This window comes from Dromaius novaehollandiae, chromosome 20, assembly GCF_036370855.1.
Source record: "Dromaius novaehollandiae isolate bDroNov1 chromosome 20, bDroNov1.hap1, whole genome shotgun sequence".
NCBI lineage: Eukaryota > Metazoa > Chordata > Aves > Casuariiformes > Dromaiidae > Dromaius > Dromaius novaehollandiae.
Window position 1 is genome coordinate 3,143,934 of NC_088117.1, and position 19,142 is coordinate 3,163,075.

The 19,142-nt window shown below is 46.7% G+C and overlaps 3 protein-coding genes across 4 annotated transcripts in view; 2 read left to right on the forward strand and 1 right to left on the reverse strand.

The window, feature by feature from the left end:
• The first annotated feature begins 6,293 nt into the window (after nucleotides 1-6,293).
• DPH7 (diphthamide biosynthesis 7) lies at nucleotides 6,294-15,402 on the forward strand. 2 transcript variants are annotated; one of them, XR_010392345.1, is made up of 10 exons: nucleotides 6,294-6,569; nucleotides 7,041-7,177; nucleotides 7,617-7,704; nucleotides 8,437-8,531; nucleotides 10,167-10,333; nucleotides 11,047-11,119; nucleotides 11,783-11,848; nucleotides 12,006-12,178; nucleotides 13,099-13,175; nucleotides 13,294-13,418. XR_010392345.1 is itself a non-coding variant. In XM_026113821.2 (9 exons), exons 1-9 carry the CDS (start codon nucleotides 6,429-6,431, stop codon nucleotides 13,926-13,928), a joined length of 1,575 nt encoding a protein of 524 aa, XP_025969606.1. In that variant the 5' UTR covers nucleotides 6,295-6,428; the 3' UTR covers nucleotides 13,929-15,402. The 2 variants fall into 2 exon arrangements, 1 of the variants encoding a protein (XP_025969606.1); XM_026113821.2 differs by lacking the exon at nucleotides 13,099-13,175 and having other exon boundaries at nucleotides 6,295-6,569; nucleotides 13,294-15,402.
• A 1,098-nt stretch (nucleotides 15,403-16,500) lies between these two features.
• On the reverse strand, nucleotides 16,501-17,262 carry MRPL41 (mitochondrial ribosomal protein L41). Its single transcript, XM_026113822.2, has one exon. The coding sequence runs from the start codon at nucleotides 17,109-17,111 to the stop codon at nucleotides 16,704-16,706; it is 408 nt and encodes a 135-aa protein (XP_025969607.1). The 5' UTR covers nucleotides 17,112-17,262; the 3' UTR covers nucleotides 16,501-16,703.
• Nucleotides 17,263-17,317: 55 nt separating this feature from the next.
• PNPLA7 (patatin like phospholipase domain containing 7) overlaps nucleotides 17,318-19,142 on the forward strand; it is a 131,980-nt gene continuing 130,155 nt past the window's right edge. The window contains exons 1-2 of the mRNA XM_026113824.2: nucleotides 17,318-17,487; nucleotides 18,364-18,398. Coding sequence (XP_025969609.1) covers nucleotides 18,366-18,398 — 33 coding nt within the window. The 5' untranslated portion in view covers nucleotides 17,318-17,487; nucleotides 18,364-18,365. The remainder of the gene's footprint in view (nucleotides 17,488-18,363; nucleotides 18,399-19,142) is intronic.

A 19,142-nucleotide genomic window follows, 5' to 3' on the forward strand; every position in this document is an offset into this window, starting at 1 on the left:
TCATTGTCTGCTTTCTAGTTTTCTCCCCTTCCCTTCCAGCTGCTTTCAGAGCATAGTCACACTTGGCTGTTGGAAATACCTAGTCAGTAGGAACCAGTGTACCAGAAACTGGAGCAGTGTAAGGGGCCATCTGGGATCTGTGCGTGCAGTCAAGCTACTGTGTCACTTCCTTCAGAGAAGAGCTGCTAGAGATCACGCTTTAAGCAACCAGTATTTTTAGAAAGCTGAATTGGCTTTCTTGTTATGAAACCTTTGTATATAAAGTAGTTTTAGGGAAGCTCAGGTAGTCGACTGTGTGTGGATGTGGTTGCCCTCATGGCTTCCCTATAAGCATAGAAAATACTGTAGTGATATGCAGATGTGTTTAAATGATCTAATATTTAGTAATTTGAGTTATTTATTCATTTAAAGAAATATCCATCTGAATCACTTTCTTTTTTTTAAGCGTAAAGTAAAATAATATAGGAGGAGAATTTGGCTTGCAGACTACAAGCCTGCTTTTCTTTTCAGACATTTTATAATGAATAATCTGGAAGTTTTTTCTTTTTGATTTTTTTTCCCTTAGAAATGTAAGGAGTATCAACTGAGTTTCCTGAAGAACTAAATGGATAATTTAGTAGTAGGTGTTAGTCTCACTTCACAGTAGAAGGATGTGAAATGCTGAATGCTTAATGCAGCCTTTTTCTGAATGCTTAGTGAAATAGGTGTTTACAAATTTTTGTAAAAGCTGCAACAAATTCATTTTCAATCAGGATTCACTTTGCACTTCACTTTGCAATGTTGGTCTTGCTTGTATTCAGCTTGTTAGAAAATCACTGTCCTGGACCTCCAATGTTATGTTATGTTTCTAATATCTGCCCAGAAAGTTCTTAATTATTAGTATAGTGGACACTTCAGGTGGCTTTTTGTAGTTTGGCTTTATTAGGAAATTACAAAGAACTCCAGAAGCTCCCTGCTGGAAGTTCTCTTGGTAGGCACATTGTAAAGTTGTGACTCTTAATTCCTGGTGATACTGTAACTTCTCTGTTCAGGCAGCCTAAAACACTCTTAACTGTGAAGAAGCCAAGCAGGACCTAATCAAATTTTCCTATAGCAGTTGATTTTTAAAAGAAACATTCAATTTAGTTGCTTTAAATGAATTGTACAGTTTTTCTGATGAATGCAAAATGGGGTGTAAGGAATACTTGTATTCAAAATAATCCATTGAAAAGGGCATAAATACTGACTCCTCTACTTGTCTTTTTAAAAAGCTGGTATTTGCCATGCCAATTTTCCATGTACTACCAGTAATCATTGTTACCAAATGGAGTCTTAGCAAATGTAAACACTTCTGCAGCACTGAGCAGGAAAAAAATGGTCTTGGATAGTCCTAATGTTTGTAACATTGCTGCAAGGAGAAACAAAACACACGGAAAGGCAGACCGCAGATGAGGTCCTGATGGGAAGATTTCTCCTGAGCATCAAATGAAGGAAGGGTGATACTCATGCTAAAGGGTCTGCAAAAACGGATGATGGGTGCTTAGGGTAATCCTGATCGCAGTGAACGGGGGAGGAAGGGATGAGGGAAGTGGGAAGTGAAGATACCACTTAGGTTAGGTGTTCTGTTAGACTATGAACAGAATGAAAAGTAACAAGTTGCCAGAACCAAATAGTATCACTCAGGCATCCTGAAAGGACTTGAAGACAAAATAACACAGGTACTAACTTTGTGTAACCTTTGACTCAAAACTGTGCTGGAGGAGAGAGGTGGCTACAGGGACTCTGCCCTTTGAAAAGTCCCAGGGCACTGTGGTAAGCATCTTGCTGTCTTAAGAACATTTCTTTACTAATTGGTGTAGGATGTTGTGTGATCAATGATTCTGGCAGAAGCGTTCTTTACAGAGACTTTCCCCCTTTTTGTAAGGGGCGTCAAACTTTGATTGATTGGAGTTCTTTAAAGGTATCAGTTACATACGAACACGGCAGCTCTGCTTGATGCAGCCTGTGTAGTTTTTCAGAAGATTCAGAAAGGTCCCTTGTAAACACCCTTAAAGAAACTCAGTGTGGATATCTTCATATGGACAAGTAAATAAAAAGCACAGGGTTAGGATGCATGGTCATTACTCTCAGATTAGGGGACACAGGGAATGTGCAGGGTTTTAAAACACTGGTAAATGAGCTGGAAAAGAGTGATGAGCTAAATGGCAAAATTAAATTGTTCAACGGTAGTATTACCAGCAAAGAAAAAGGAGAAAAGGGAAGACTTGCAAATGATTTTGATCCTGAATGACTGGATGACAATGCTAGATGAATTCCAACGCAAATAAAGATAAAACTATGCATGGAGTGGAGGTGGGAGGGGGAAGATAAAAAAAAAAAAAACAAAAAAACCCCCAAACTATGCCTTCCTTGATGGTCTCTGAGCAGACTATTACCGTGTAGTTAGAAACAAGATGTCTTGACATAAATAGAGCTGATGCTGTCATACAATTATCAGCAGTCAAAAAAGCAACTCCAGGTTAGGAATTACTTGGAAAGGAACAGAGAACAAAACTGACTGTTATACTGTAGTATTAAAGTGCCTGATGCACCTGTTTCTTCAGTATTGTGTGCAGTTTTGATGTTGCTGTCTCAAAGTTATAGAAGAACTGGGAAAAGTTCAGAAAAAGACAGAGCACTCTTCACTAGGAAAAATTCCAGGAAGAATAATGCAGACTATTAAATGCTGAGTTCCCACCTCTTGTAGCTGTTGGCCAGGCTGGGGGAAACTCATGATTTCTGAGTGGTTCAGCCTGTCCCTGCAGTGGGGGACTGGGTGCTGGTAAGTGCAAAGTAGGCTCAGTCTTGGGGCTAAGTAGCTCCTGCATAAGCTGGTGGTGTATTTGTCTTTGGGACAGCTGGTACTAGGACAGTTCCAAAGGACTTTTTCTTGCATGTGGCTCAAGTTTGGTCTCTTCATGCTCCTCCTATTCTTCTGCTCCAAGAGTCCCACCCTGCTGCACACATGTCCTGCTTGAAATCTCCCCAGCTTGTCAGAGGTCTGGGATTTCTGATGGAGGATCTTGGAGACTGCACATTGCTGTTCTCCATCTAAGATGCTTCCAGCAGGGGAAAAACCTGCATCTGTGCCATTTAGTCTTTGGCTCTTTGAAGCGTGGAATACTCTTTGCTTATACGCATCCCTGATTTAGCTGTGGACCAATGCAAGATGTGGAACGTCAGGTTTCCTGGATGGGAGCATCTCTTTGGAAGAGGAGCTCCAGGACGCTGCTGGGGACAGTTTGGTCAGAATTGCTACCAGGAGGAGCTGGGGATGGAGAGAGTGAGAGCAGTGGGTTGGGGTCAGGGTAATCTGCACCCTCACACCCTGCTGTGTGTCTGTATGTAAGCTCTGATGTCCAGCAAGTGGCACAAGAACCTGCTGATTCATGTACTTGGAGATGGGACTCTTCAGGCCAGTGCAGTCCTGCTGCGTGGCTGTGCCACCGGCTGTGCTGCCGTATCCTAGCGAAGACACATGGCCTCTTGCACAGCTCTTGGATGTCTGGGACCGGCACAGTTCCTGCTGGTCAGTCGTGCTGGTCTCTCAAGACACAGGGAGGGGGTGAACATCTGTCTGGTGTCAGCCAGTTACAGGAGGACCTATGGGCTACGGGACTCTTGGAGGGTGTCTGGAGAAAGACTTCTGTCATAGCCACCAAGTAGCAAATCCAGCTTGTGCCAGCAGCCTGCAGAGTTACTGATCCTGTCTGTAACTGAAGGGGTGGACTGATTTTAGTAAATGCACCATGAAATGTTGATGCTTTCCCCATAAATGCTCTCCTTCATATCAAAGTACGGTAGGATTGCTGAGCTGAAACATTCAAAAGTCGCAATTCAGGCTGATCAAAGTGATGACTGGCTTAAGGAACACACAATCTTAAATAACATGTTTTTTGCAGGGCTCAGTATTTACCTTATGATATCTGAGCCCTTAATAGACCCATAGGATTACACTTTCAAGTTTTTATCTGTGATGATGATTTACTTTTAAATGAAACTGTGAAGGTAAAAGGGGCAGCTAAAAGACTTAAATATTTGCAAGGGGCATGGAGACAGTTTAAGACTGCATGTTGGGGCCAGGAGCAAATGTTTACCATCTATCAAAATGGACTTGAGAGAGGACAAAAGGAGACCAGTGCGATTTGACAGCAGTGTGTGGGATGCTATTAGAGCAAGATGAAATCCTTTAAAACCTGATCTTGTGTCCAAATGCAGAAGATGGAAAGACTAAGATTCAGCAGGTTAAATGTAAAAAGGTAACGCAAATAAGAAAGGACTATGAGGAACGTGCACGTTGTAAAACTCATACAGATAATTCTGAAACACATCAGGAGCAGGGAGACTGCCAGAGTCAGTAGACGTGATACACAGTAAAGGAAAGGTCTGACCTGAAGATAAAGCCCCAGCAGGAGAAAAATTAAAAGGAATTGTTTACGTTTGTGTTCACTGTGGAAGAGCTGCAGGAGTTCACACACAGGAACACTTCCATATGGAAAGCTCATCAGAGAATCTGTTTAAAACTGAAGTGCTTTTAGGAGAGACTAAAGTTCAGACAAAATGAGCAGTAACAAGTTGCCGGGACCAGACGGTGCCACCTACGAGCTCTGCAGGAATTCAAGGATGAATAAGCCAAGCTACCAACTGCGTAACCTCTCCCCTGGCACCAGAGGCAAATGTGACAGCAGTTTCTAAGGTGCGTTTCAGGGCAAACATGACAAACTACAGCCAGAGAAGCCTAGCAATTCACAGAGAATAGCAATTATCACAGAGAATAGGCTCAATGGATAATATTGGGGAGGAGTCAGTGCAGGTTTTGTACCGGGAAGAGGTGCTTCAAAAGCCTCTTGGAGCGACTTTAGCAGGATCAACGAGCAAGGGCGTAAAGGGGATTTGGTTGGTATAGCCTGGTTGAGCTTCCAAAATGCGCTCAAGGCTCTTAAACAACCAAAGCTGCCCTGGGATAAAGGGGAAGGTCCTCACATGGGCACAACTTAGAAGACAGGAAACAGCGTTAAAGGGAGGGGGTTTTGGTGGCGGGAAATCGCAGTGGATGCCCCCAATATATTAAGAAATAAGCTGGAAAAAGTAATGAATCAGGAGGTGACAACATCCACTGATGAGGTTATTCAGGGTAATAATAAAGGCTGAGTGGAGAATCAGAGAAGGATCTTAGACTTGAGTGACTGGCAGAGAGGATGGTGGATGAAATTCAGTGTCACTAAACATAGGGATGCTTATGGGAAAAATACAAAGTGATGAGCTCTCAGCTGATTTTTTTCACTCAGGAATGAGACCTTTGGCTTGCAAAAAATAGCCCCATGGAAATGTCCACTTGGGGAACAGCAGCAGTTGTCAAAACAGCAAGTCAAACTCTAGGAAAGGAAGAGAAAACAGAACAGAGAACAGCACTGCAGGACGGTATAAATCCACTGTGCACCATGTCCTGGATGCACAGTCCCGACTCGCCGCCTCAAAATGGACCACATGGAAATGGCAAAGCTAAGAGAAGGGCAAAGAGGGCCTCCTCTCCCCTGGATGCCATGGTTGCTAGATGATCACACGGGTTTAAAAAGAGCCTGGACAAATTTATGGAAGAAAAATCAAGTGAGGGCTGTCAAGGACAGCATCTCGAGAAGTCCTTGAAGTGTAGATGACTGGAGGCTGGGAGCTGATTTTGGAAAAGCTCTTGCTCCACGGCTGTCCTGTCTGCAGACGCCGCCCCCGGCTGTGGGTTACTTTCAGACACGGAGGTCACGCGGGGATCACGGCATCGGCCATGGGAGCAAGCGCGACAGAACGACGAAATCTTGACAAATCGCGAATCGCTGACTTTTCCTGCGAGGAAGCACGGCTGGTCCCGACGGAGCCTCTTCAGGGCGAGGCGGCGGTGGCCTTGCTGGGGAGGGGAGGAAGAGCAGGTTTGGACGGGGATTCCCTCCTGGCTGCTCCCGTCCTCTTGCCGCCGGGGACGTGCCCGGTGCCGCACCAGCCCTGCCCTGCTCTAAGGCAACTTCAACCCGCTCCGGCAAGTTCTCGCTCGACGCCAGGGCCAGCCTCAGCCCGGAGCTGCTTAGGGCACAGGCGTGGGCAGGGGCCGCCGGGCCCCGGGGCCTGGCCCGCGTCTGCCGGGTACCCTGAGGCCCGGGGGAAACGGGCAGAGCGCCGGGGCCCGGCTCTCCGCCCATCCCCGGGGTCTCGGGCCGCCTCCCCTTCCCCCGGCCGGTCGGGCTGCGCCGCGCCGCCTCCGCCCGGGCCTCCCGCGGGGCCTCGGCTCCGCCCCGCGCCGCCCCTGACCGGGAAGCAGACGGCGGCGGTTCCGCTCCCCTCCGCTCCCCTCCGCTCCCCTCCGCTCCGTGGCGCCGCCCGGCCCGGCCCCGCCGCCCGCCGCAGCATGCGCGCGGCCTGACATGGCGGCGCCGTGCCGGACGCGGACGCTGCAGGTGGTGGACACGGAGTTCAGCGCCGACGCCGTGGAGTGGTGCCCGGTGGAGGGCTGGCACAGCATCCTGGCCTGCGGCACCTACCACCTCCGCCCGCCCGCCGCCGCGGTGAGGGGCGCCCGCTCCCCCTCCCCCCCCCCCCCCCCCCCGCCTCAGGCGGGCTCCCACCCGCCGCCTCAGCAGAGCCCCGCGCCCCCTTCCCCGCCGGCCGCCTCGGCCGGGCTCCCCCCGCCTCCGGCCGCCTCGGCCGGGCTCCCTGCCCTCCTGCGGCAGGGCTCGGCTGGGCCCCCCGGCCCGCTGGCCCCTGCGCTGCGGCGGCCGCCTCTAGCCGCACCTCGGCCGGGCTGGTGTGGCCGGAGGTGGCTGCCGTGGGGCTGGGTGAGGCCCGCGAGTGCTGCCGGCCCGGCTGGCTCTGCCGGAGCTGTAGCGGCTGCCTGCAGGCGTTAATCCAGACTACAAAGCGGCAGCCCTGTTCCCTGCTCTTACCAGCCGGTGCCGGCAAGATTTCGGGTAGGGAGAGGTGTGGAGGAGCGGGAAGTGTTGCTAAGTCTAGTCTTTTCTCCCTGATTTTTGTTGTAGACTAACCCCGGAGGAGGCAATGAGGCCTGCGACCGGACGGGGCGCCTCTACCTTTATCACTACAACGAGGAGCAGCCGTACATCCCGCTGACGGAAATCCAAAGGATTGACACTCCTGCCATCCTAGACATCAAATGGTAACGTTGGCTTGTAGAGATTTGGAGCTCGCACTAGCTGGAGACCTTGGTATGGTCTTCTACTGTGAGGTCTTTTTTGGCTGTTGGCACGGCTGCAGCAGTAATATTCACTAACTTCCTGACTTGTCGGAGGCAAACGTTTTCATGTTTGTGCCAGTGAGTAAAGACTGGGCTTGTTCCTGTGTTACAGTCTCCTGCTTACTTATGGGCAAGCAGGATCAGTGACTGATCAGTGACCGTGGATGTCTTTTGTTTGTTATTATCTTTCCCTTCAGTGTAGGTTTGTGGAAACTTGAGGAGCTTTAGGTTTTCTTCATGAGATTTTTCTTGGTCAAGTACCTTCTCCTTCACACCCTAGAACAGAAGTTATGACTAAAGTCTCCTCCTTGAATGCAAGACAGAGGTATACTCAAGACTTGCTTAACTGCTGTTCTTCTAGGTGCCACATTCCAGTTGCGGAACATCCCATGGTTGGCATTGCAAACTCGACAGGTGCTGTGGAGTTCCTCCAGCTCACTGGAAGTGAGGTAGGTGGCTGTAACAGCGGCTGCTCTTGAAGCTGTCTTTAACCCAGATTTAATACATCTCGAGCTTTGTTAGCAGTGTTCAGAAACTTTGCAGGAAAGCTCTATGTGTTCCATGGCTTTCTCAGTGTGCTTAGCTGCCAAGTACTTTTTCTCTTGTCTTCTGACTACAGTTCTCATAAATTCTCCAAATTTCATTGTGGCACCTGAGAACCTGGCTGGGCTCTAACCACCTGCAGAGTGTAGGAGAGGAGAGGGATGAGGGGAGCAGAAGCAAACTCTGGAAACTCACTTGAGAATAAGTATGGACTAACAAATAACATAGCAAAATGTGCAAAATTGTTAAAACCAAGGAAAAGTTTTGGAGAGGGGGCTCTTTCAGTCAATGAGGGAAGGGACTAATCAAGAGAGCCGTTTCCAGGGAGTGGAAAAAATGGTAGCCAGTCTATGAGAGGATTTAGTGATTAGATCATTTCTCCTGTGCTTCAGGGCTCACTGAGAGGAGGTAAAGTTCAACAGGAGTTTGGTGGGAGATGGGAAGGAGAAGGGTGGAGATCCTGCGTGGAGATCCCTTCAGCTAGTACTAAGCTGTTATACGTTGTCATGGGACATTTCATCTCTTCTGTAGTGTGGACGAATCTAATCTCTGGAAACACCTGCCACAGGTGTGAGTAGTACAGATGCGATTTACCTGCTGTCTTCCCAGTCTTAATCCATTCCTTTTCTTTCCAGTAGAAGAACAGCTGCATGTTGGAGCCATGCTTCAGGGTCGATCTTGGTGCACAGCGTCTTGCCTTGTCCTTAGACTGGTCCACAGGACGAGAACAGTGGTGAGCATGGGAGAGAACGGTTGCTCTTGGAGGTTGCGTGTGTGTGCATGTGTGACCATTTACAGACATAACTTTAGGACTCTGAGGAAGCTCTTTTGGCTTTTTGTGAAGTGGCTTAAGACATTCTTGTTCCCAGCTCTCTCCCCACACCTTCTCTAGAAGTTACTATTTTCAGAGCAAGGGTGACAAAGGAACAAGAACATACGCTTTGGCCGCTGTAACAAGAGCAGAGACTAAACCAATAGCAAATGCAAGGTTGTGCTACGGTGGGCAGGGGAGACAAGGGGCATGTCTTCTATCCTGTTGCCTTTGAGTCTCTCTGTCTGGTCTTAGAACTGCTGAAGTTTTAGTGTGAAGTTCTACTCAAGAGCTGCTAATAAGGAAATAGCATGTGTAGGAAGTTTAAACACGGTTTCGTAAGAAACAGGGGAGAATTGTTTGGAAGTGGCTCCTTCATCTCACAAATGCTCATACACTGGATGTCAGAAAGCCCAAGAAAGGGCTAGGACATGTGTTTTCTGTAAGTTATCTGCAAACAGAGTGTTGCATGCAGCATGAGGCTGGAAACTGGGTGAGAATAGGTCAGTACTGTACTTAATGCTTTAGGGCAAGTAATTTAGTGCTTTTACTAATGAAAGCCATTTCTGTGCATACTGTTTAATGAGTAAGTAGAACTCATAGTTCTACTTTCTTTTTTCTTATATTCCTTCTTCTGCTTGTCTCTCAATCACTGTTCTTCAAGATAAATGATAATTGCCATAATGAGAAGTCCCTTTAAAGCCTATTACTGTTGTATCTTCAGGGACAAATGGCCACTTCCTTGATGCTGAACACGCAGCCTTTGCATCTCTGTAGAATGTGGGGTGGGGGGTGATCCCAGCTCTCTAGTGTGTAAATCTGGGAGATTGAGTATAGTTGGTAACTATTGTGTCATGTGGAACTGGAAAGAAGCCCTAAGTCATGTACCTACAATTGCAGGTAACCAAATAAAAAGTATCTATTTCAAGACAGGATTTTCAAGTCAGAAAATCCATGCACTGAACTGCAAAACTTTTGCCAGTGTTTTATAGCAAATTGTGTCCAGAAACTGCAAGTGAACTGTGCTACAGAGAGAGAGCACAAAAGCTTGGGATCAGCCAGTGCTTCAGATGCCTGTGATAGCAGGCATAAAATCATAAGATCTCTCCTCATGTTCCAGGAGAGGTAGGAGACTCTGAGAGGTCCTTGTCAGTTTGACCTGGAGGAAAAAATCCCTCTTTACATGGAGTTTGTTTATTGATTTAATATCAAGCATGTGAGAAGTCAAGTTATGCATCAAGGGAAAAGAAAGACCCAAGATTGTGTTTTTCTGTTGCTCAGATATGAGCTTGATTGCTCCCTATGTGAGATCAGTGAATGAGTGAGTCATTAGTGCTGATGATTTTCAGATAGAATGGTCTGAAGCTGAAAAGGACTCTGTAAATGCACACATTGCTTCCATTTTGCTACCAGTTTCTCTCAATGTTTAGTTGAATTAAAGGTATACAGTAATACGTTACATTATTTATCTATTTTGGCTGTTGGTTTTTACGCTAGCAACTTCTTAGGACATGAGTTTTTAGTAATTGCTAATGTTTTCTCTGTATTCCACTGTAGTGGATGTCCTCTGAGAGTGATCAGCAGTGATTCAGAGGGGAAGCTGAATCTGTTCTCCATAGATGAATCTGCTCCTTCTGTGCACGTCCTGAACCAGTGGGAAGCTCACAGCTTTGAGGCCTGGATTGCTGCTTTTAATTACTGGGACACAGACATTGTGTATTCAGGTCTGTGAATGCTGGGAATCGCAGTTGTGGGGCTGGGAGGGGGAATAGCCTGTTTAGGGATGCATCTTCCTTGGGATTTTACTTTCCAGGGTGGGATATGCTGCTTGCATCCCACCTTTTATGAGAGTTGGTGCCTCTGTTAGGGGTAGAAGGCTTCTTGATTGTGGGAAGTGGTTTGAGTTAATTTGGAGAGCTGTGTCTTTTAAACTGTGCTTTGGCTGGCTGTTGGGAGAAAGGATGATGATCTCCTGTGGTTTGCAAGAAAAGACTGGGAGTCAGAGAGCCTCTAGATTCCAGTCTTACTTTTTTCCAAAATTTTTTGCTTAGCAAAGAGGGGTTGTTGCTAATGCGTGTCTCTTTTATGGTATGGGGAGTACTATGAGCTTCAAATGAATTTTGGTATGTCTGTTAAATGCTCTGAGATCCTAGGGTAGAAAAGCATCAGCTCTTTAACTTTTTTGCCTCAGCTGGAATTCTTCCTCAGTCCCACTTTGTGCCTTGGAAAGGAGTGAAATCTCTGTAGCACCTAGAACATCAGTGTCCTTTAGTCCACGGAGAAGAAGTGAGCTCTGTTGTGATTGCCTGAATATGATTGCAGTGATGGTGCTATGTGTCACTCCTGAGCTGTTATGTGGAAGCCCAGCTGAGGACCCTCTGCCCAGCACTGGTCAATTGGATGGTGGTTAAGGTAGCAATATTTTGTCTTTGTGCAGGAGGAGATGACAACCTGCTAAAGGGCTGGGACATAAGATGCAGTCCTGAGACTCCTGTCTTCACCAGCAAGAGGTAAGCAAGCTGTGTCTGCAGCTGTACCCTAAAGCTATTGTAAGAGAAGAGCACGGTACCAACCAACTGCTGATTCCCAAACAAGAAGATGGTGGTAGCTTCTTCATAAACTAAGAGTCTTGATTATGCTTTGGGGGTTTTTGTTGTTGTTGAACTTAGATAATTTAAATTATGGCAGGCTTTTTAGAAAATATTTTGTTTTCCAGTGTTCATTCATTTGAAGTGATTTTTTTTTTTTCTGGTAGAATATGATTAAAACAGTATGCACAGCTCTTCAGTGAAATTTGGTATGTAACCTTTAAAATACACTGCGGCTTATTGCTATGGAATTATTACCATTGGGAGTGAAGTCTGCTGGGAATGCAGCTGTTTTGCTGCAACTCCGATGGGCTCCGAATAGCAGTTTATGGTACAAGTATTACTACTAGAAAATATTCTTGCTGAGAGGCTGGGTAGGAATTTTGCTCTGGAAAGGTGGTTTGGCTGTGTAGATGGAATTCTACCTGTGTATTTCACTATATCGATCATCCTGAAATTTGAGTTCACTTTCCTGTCCTTCCCTGGGAGGCTTTGATGCAGTAATGTGGGCCTCCAACTTCAAGGAAGACTCCATTCTCAAACTGTACATCTCTCTCTTTTCCCTCTGATGATGTTCTTTTGCAGACATTCAATGGGCGTGTGCAGTATTCAGTGCAGTCCCCACCGGGAGAATCTTCTGGCTACTGGCAGGTAAATCCTCTTTAGCTGTGCTTCACTAGGTGTGAAAGGCGTGGTCTCTTTAGAAATCTGGCTTGGTAAAGACTATGTGATATTTCCTAATTTTCTTCTGGGCTTGGTGCACTGAATCAGCTTTGCAGCTTGTCTGCATATTTGTTTCTGTCTCCAGCTATGACGAGCATGTGCTGTTGTGGGACACCAGGAACATGAAGCAGCCGTTGGCAGACACGCATGTTGAAGGCGGAGTTTGGAGGTTAAAGTGGCATCCAGCTTGTGAATTTGTGCTGTTAGCAGCCTGCATGCAGAGTGGATTCAAAATCCTTGACTGCCGTGGAAGCCTGGGTGAGTAGAACGCGCAGTAGAAGAGCAGCTCTGTGCTGCTCTGCTGCTCTTCTTTCCTGCTTCCAGGTTAATGGGTAAGCTCCAGCTCTGAACTTGCTAGAAATAGAAAGATCCAGATGTTGTTAATAGTTATAGAAATTCATTCCAGCTTGAGGTAACTCCTGTAGCTTTCTCAGACCGATCCTGATTGATAGCTGGGTAAATACACTATTATTATTTATGTGTAAACACCTGGTAACAGTCTTTCACAAGAAGAAAGCCTGTTCGCTTTGGTGTAAAGGCATTAGCCGTTGACATGGCCATCCTGGTTTGTATTCATCGTAATGGTACAAAGAGGCTGTTCTGGACGTCAGATGATGCTCTACTGTTAGCAGAAGTTACTGACCTGTTGAGGAATTGGTTATTGCCTCAGAAAAATAGTGCCGCACAATCTGGTTAATCTAGCATAGCATGAATAAGCCCTTTATGTGAATCAGAAAGTATTTACCTGATAAATAGTTGCCTGTGGTTGCATTGCAAATACAATCCTGTATAAATTGGCTGCATTCCTGGGTTTCTCCAGGGCTTGGGCGGATTCACAGCCTGTGAAATGAGGGTAACATTTCTTCTGCATAGGGAAGGGGAGAACAGGTAGACTGTGATAACTCAGCAGCGCTTCTCGAGAGCAGTGGTTGTGCCTTAGCGTTCTTCTGGATCAGCTCAGTGGTCCACTTGATATCAGAGTCAAATGCTCAAAGCCCATGGGAAGAACACACCTGTAATTTATTAATAACCAGAACCTGATCTAGCAATTTCACCGGCTGTATTTATGGCTCAGTGGAGATCACTGTATGGTCTCAGACTTTTTAGGTGTTTTGAATAAAGAGGTTCCTAAACCCTCTGCACATTAAACCCTCTTCTCCTGTTTGCTCTCTGAACAGGGAAAAGACAAGGCTAGTGAGAGGTGGCTGAAAAATTGTCAGGCTGCTTATCTCTGTGGCGAAGAAGGCAGTAACCGGTAATGTGGGATAGGGGAGCTCTTCTTGTATGACATAGGCTATGTTAGAATGGCTTGTGAGCAGCCTACAACATACTGTTGCACATCTTGACATCTGCTCATTCCATTTTTTTTAAAGCGGAAAACACGGAGGAATGTATCATCCTGACATCCTATGTCTTGCACAACTCCTTGGCCTATGGGGCTGACTGGTCAAGGCTCTGTCCGAGGGATTCCCTGACTGTAATACAAGACTCTGCTGCTGCGTGCCGCTCTTCCGAGGAGCTCGTGGCAAGATCGGAGGAAGGAGATGAGAGACTGAATTTGCAGGTCCAAAACCTGAAGATAATTTATGAGTCTCCTACGGCTACTTTTGATGTAATATTGGATGATGAGAGTGAAGACCCTGCCTTGCCACTGAAAGCAGAGGGGGGTCCTGACAAGGTGCGAGGTCCTATGTTGGCTGGGGATCCCGACCTAGCTAGGGGCCCGGATGTAAAGAGGAGCCTAGATTTGGCTGGGGGTCACAACCTAGAGGGAGATCCTGTGTCAGCAAGTGCTTCTGACTCGGGAGTTACGAGACCCAACGGAGTGGGCCTGGACAGAAGCGGTGATTCAACTGGACCAGTAGACAGTCCAAAAGAAATGAGCATTGTAGCAACTTGTTCATTCTATGATAATATCCTACATGTCTGGAAGTGGGAAATGAGCCTGGCTACCCCTTCAGAGATGTCAAGTACTAGATCTCAGTCAGAAAACACAGTTTTACTTTAACCTTTTTGAAAGTCTGCCTTGAGAGTCCCAATGGAAAGGGATAGAAAAATTCCTCTACTGAGAGCAACATCTATAGCTTATGCCCTGTCTAATTTTGGTTGGAATTTTTCCAGTTGTTATCGTTGAGTTTGAGAGTCTTTAAGGGCTGATACTGTTGGAATTATTGGTGTTTTATTTCCAGCACTGAGGAAAGCCTTTGCTGAGGAGTGTGGTCAAGCACAGACATGTTTAGTTTTCCCTGAATGTACTGGTTCAGAGTAGGGCAGCATTCCTCTCAAAGGCTACATGCTTATACGTTACATTTGAACCCCTTCGAGGCTGACTTGCATTTGTACGATCGATCTACTAAGCCTGTTCTCCTCCTTCCAAACCAAACCAAACCTGTCTGCAATACTACATACAGACAAACACACACTATGTGGTCAGTTTGTCCTGATTTTTTTTTCAAAAAAGTCCCTGAGTAAAGTTTAGATGTGTATGTAGCTTGCTGTGCAATCTGTAAGCTAGTATGTCCTTTGAGAAGATGCTCAAGGACAGTCAAGATGCTGACAGTGCAATTTGCTTATAGTGATCTTTAGTGGATAGAAATTCTCTTTTAGAAGGAAATCCAAACTGACTGATTTGACACACTGCAGTTCAGCTACAGGAAGTTTTGTTCTGAGCAGGGCCTTTCTTGTAAGGATTCTGGTGTATCTGCATAGTCTAATTCTACATCAGACTTATCACCTGGATGTCATCTCACTTCACTCTCCAAGCAAAGCACAATCTGGTTTACCATAAATCATGTAGTAAGTCCTGCTATGTTCTAGTGCCACACTTTACCAAAAATGCCCAAACCCTCTTGGTTTCAAACTCATATTTTCTGCTATCCATAGCAAAACATAGATTTAGGTCCAAAGTCAAGACTTTTCTTTTTTTAAGGTGAACAGCTTTAAGATCAAAACCTCCAAAAAGTTTAAGCAGTGTTTCCTGACATCTTTTAAGTTCAAAATAAATACATACAGAAACCAAAATCTTAACAACATTACCCTATCTACCTCTGGGAATGGCTGCAGAATTTCTCATGGTTACTCTACTAGGTTTCTTTTTTTACTGTGAAACATCAGCAAAACACCCTACTTCTGGAACACCTTCTCTGGGTTCTTAATTATCTTCCTAAAAACAACAAAAAATTCTTAAACTATGTAATTTTCTTTTAGCTTGCATGGTTTTTCTTTAAGAGTCCTATAGAATTAGTTGCCTGGAGGGAAAGAAACACCAGCAACAAGTATCTGTAATAGTGTTGTATCTAAAATGAGGTACAGCAAATGAGAATCTTAGTGCTTTGAAACCCATTTCTCAAGGGTGAATGCATATTTTAGAAAACCTTGAGCACTGTTACATGAAGATTCATATTAGTATTGTGAAGAGTTTTGGTTTAAAAAAAAAAACACCATATTTTTGGATGTTTCTAAAATAAAATCAATATAAGAGATTTATCTTGCTTGGTAGTTTTTATTTTAAAAAGTCCTTCACCTGTTGGTTGGATTATTGCTAAGCTTATAATCACAAAGCAATATAGACTTTTTGTGTGCGTTTTGTATAAAGAACCATACTGATCCAAGACAAAAGGTCAAAGTGAGACTATAATGAATGGTACACTGTGAAGCTTATACTGGCTGCAGATGCACTTCCTTCTTTAGATCATTCCTGTGCTTATGCTGTATGACATTGGGAGAACTATAAACTTCATACATAGAACTGTCTCATAGAAGAACCAGTCATTTTGCTCAGTGATCCCCGTGCTTGTGTGTCAGAGAAATTGTTTCCAACTACTTAAAACATTTAGAATTTAAGTACTTCTTTAAACAGCTATACCCAACTAGCTACATAAGAGTGCCTTGCACCCATCTCATTTGATGACAAGTAAGGCACTGCTCTTTCAGGTACATACGTTAAAAGGAGAAATCACAATTATTGAGATACATTTCAAAATTAAGCAGCTGTCTTGCGCAGGCATTGCTTGGAACTTCAAGCAGCTGCATTGCTAAGGAGCAGACATCAGTTGTACCTGTTAACTGTATCTTCATTTAAATCAAACAGAGAGTAGCTCTGAGACTTGGAAAAACCTGGAATAATTGCGACATTCAATATAAGCTACAATTCTCTCCTACTCTCTCCTCAAAAAGAGACCTTAGGGTAAGGACTTCATTTTGCTTGTTGCAGGGCTCATTTCTTTCCTTTTATACTTCATTTTAGCTAGAGTAATATAAGTTCATTTGAGTGCTCATATAAAGAGCCTTTTTTGGCTGCTGTCACCACTGGCAGCAGTGGTAGTAGCAGTATCTGCCTGTACTGAGGCATGCTGTTTCAGTTTGAAGTATCTTGCTCTCCACAGCTGGGAAACCCTAGACTCTCCCAAAGAGATAAAAACTGTCCTCTCTACTTCCCAAAAGGTAACAAATGTTTGCTTCAGCAGCCTAGAAAGAGAATCTGCCTCCTGCAAATTCTCAGTGCCTGGTCAATCATCTCTTGTCTGAGAATAGGGCACCTATAGAGCGCATGTACACAACACACAACTATAAGCAGGGCATAAGACTCAAGTAACGCTTTAGTCACTGATGGGAAATTAACAGTTTCCACAGTAATTTAAATCAAACATTACAAAAAAACAAAATGGGAGGATTTGCTTTTAATAGCCAGTGAAAGAAAGTGTCCCATATTTGCTGGTGCAGGACAAGTCCCATACAAGGATGACACTTCCCAGCAGCCCCGAGGAGCCCCGCCAGTCGCTCCTTAGCGCACGTAGTTCTTGGGGAAGAGCTGGAAGAGCTTGCCCTCCTGCGTCGGCTCGAAGCCGTACTTCTCCAGGTCGTTCGGGTCGAAAGTGCCTTCCTTCACGTCCTTCTCGATCCTGGGGGCCACCACCTCGGTGAAGAGCTGCTTGGCCGTCATGGGCAGCTCGGAGCCCTCCTGGGCGCGGTAGGAGACGTAGGGCTTGAGCTTGAAGCCCGTCAGGTCGGGAACGACGAACTGGGGCACCATCTCCCTGATGAGGATGAACTTCTTGTTGGAGGTGAGGACGCCCAGCTTCTTGGCCCCTCGGCCCTTGTTGTGGCTGCGGGGGCCGCGCTTGCTGGTGAACGGCGCGATGCGGTCGGCGCCCCGCACCAGCCCGCGAGTCAGCGCGCTCAGCAGCCCCATGCCGGGCCCCGCAGCGCCCCGGGGCTGCGGCAGCGCCGAGCCCGCTCCCCCCGCAAGGCCCCGCCGAGCCGCCTCACCTCAGCGCGCTCTGCAGCCCGCACACGCCAACACCGCCCGCTCCCATTGGCCGCAACGCAGCAGCCAATCCGCGGCGCCTGCGAAGCACGCCGGGCGCCGGAGTGGGCACGCCTCCGAGCCAATCAGCGGCGAGGAGCCGGCGGGGTGGGCGTGGCCTGCCGCCTCGCCCCGGCGGCGCGGCGGAGGGCGGGGTCGGGGGCGTTCCCTCCGCGACCTTCGCCCCCCCCAGCCCCCTCCCCCCCGCCCCACGCCTGACCCTTGACCCCTGCCGGGGCGGCTTCGGCGGCGGCAGCGGCAGGTGAGGGGGCTGCGGCGCCGCCTCGGGCTCGGCTCGGAGCGCCGCGGGGCTGGGGCGGGGCGGGCCGGGCAGGCGGGCAGCGGGCAGCGGGCAGCGGGCGCTGGCTCTGGCTCTGGCTCTGGCGCTGGCTCTGGCTCTGGCTCTGGCGGGGCCTCGGCCGCTCCGGTGGCGAGCGCTGCGTGGCGGGGACCGGGGCGAGGGCTCCCTCCCTTCGTGTCCCTCTTAGGTGGTTTTTTTCCTGAACGGGAGGAGTGGGGGGGAAAGCGGGGCCGACCCAGGAGCATCTCGACCCGCTGCCACGGACTAAAGCTCCGGCCTTATTTCCCGAAGACTTTTCCCCATGGCTGGAGCATAGCTGGGATTTTTTTTTTTTTTAATTTTCCTCAATGAAAGCGCAACCTGAAGATTTTGGGGTTGTAATACCGGCGTGGGGGGCCCTGGTCTGGAAGGCTCCCCAGCGCCTGGGGGTGTCTTCTGTATTTATGTTTCACTATTTGCCTGAGGAAGTTTCATTAAAGAGAGAGTGCCGAGGCGGCTGCGCTCTCAGAGGCTGCTGCGCTCTTAGGTGTTTGAGTGAAGTCCTGTCGTATCACTTAGCAGAGTACTTCATTAGCTGCCATTACTGAAAACTCTGTTTTTCCTTGAGCAGCTTGCTGCTTTTTGTTGCCTAGCGAGGAGAAAAAGGGATAATGAACAAGAAGAAGGGGGGGGGGAAAAAGTGTTCCTCTCGAATTGGCTTGTTATGCCCACCTAGAAGAGCAGTTCTTGTGTGCTTTGCACTGTGGAGTTGAAAAGACTGTGATTTATGGATTAGTGTTGCCTCTTAACTTAGACTTCTCTCTCTTTTTCTTTTTTTCATCTCTGCTATACCTCCAGACATGGACGAAGAAGGCAACAGCACCAGCCTTGAGGTACAATATGCTTTGCCATATTTATTTCCCTGTTAATCTTTCTAGAAGCTGAAAGCAAATGTACCCAATATAATAACGTTTGGTTAATGTCTTCAGAGGCAGTGTTTTTATTTTGAAAGAGCCTCTCCTGATGCTTTATCCTTCCAAAACTTTCAAGATTTGTTCCAGGTTTTCGTGTGCTTTTCTTTTTTATTGCAAACCATCTGCTCTGTGCTTTCGTGTTGTAGCTGTTAGCAGGGTGACACAACTTAAGTACCTTTTGCTTCAACAGTGCATTTGTAGCCTCAACAGGGAAGAGCTGCAGAGTTCTCTGGGAGCTCGCTCTTGTGTTTATTCTTAATCATAAAAAAGAAACTCAGAGTCCACCAAGTCATGTGCTTTTCGTAGTAATGAAAAATAAGGCCTGTGATAGGAAATAGTTATTGTAAGAACTAAAATATGTTTGCAGCATACTTATAGATAGGTTGGAGGTGTTTCGTTAAATGCCACTATCTCTAGTCAAAATGTAGGCATGTGGACTGGTGTGTTTATAAGCTACAAGGAAGTCTGATATTTTAGACAACACTGATTTTAAGGTCATGCTTTTTGTGCTGATAAGCATTTTCCAGCCCTCCCTTAATGGGGTATGTCTCACTGTTTGCCTGTGATTGCAATGTGACGTTGTTAAATTCTTGGCAGAGCTGCTCATTGTTTTGTGCTTGGTACCCTGTGTGAGTGTGAGACTTTTTTAGGTAGCTGTATGGG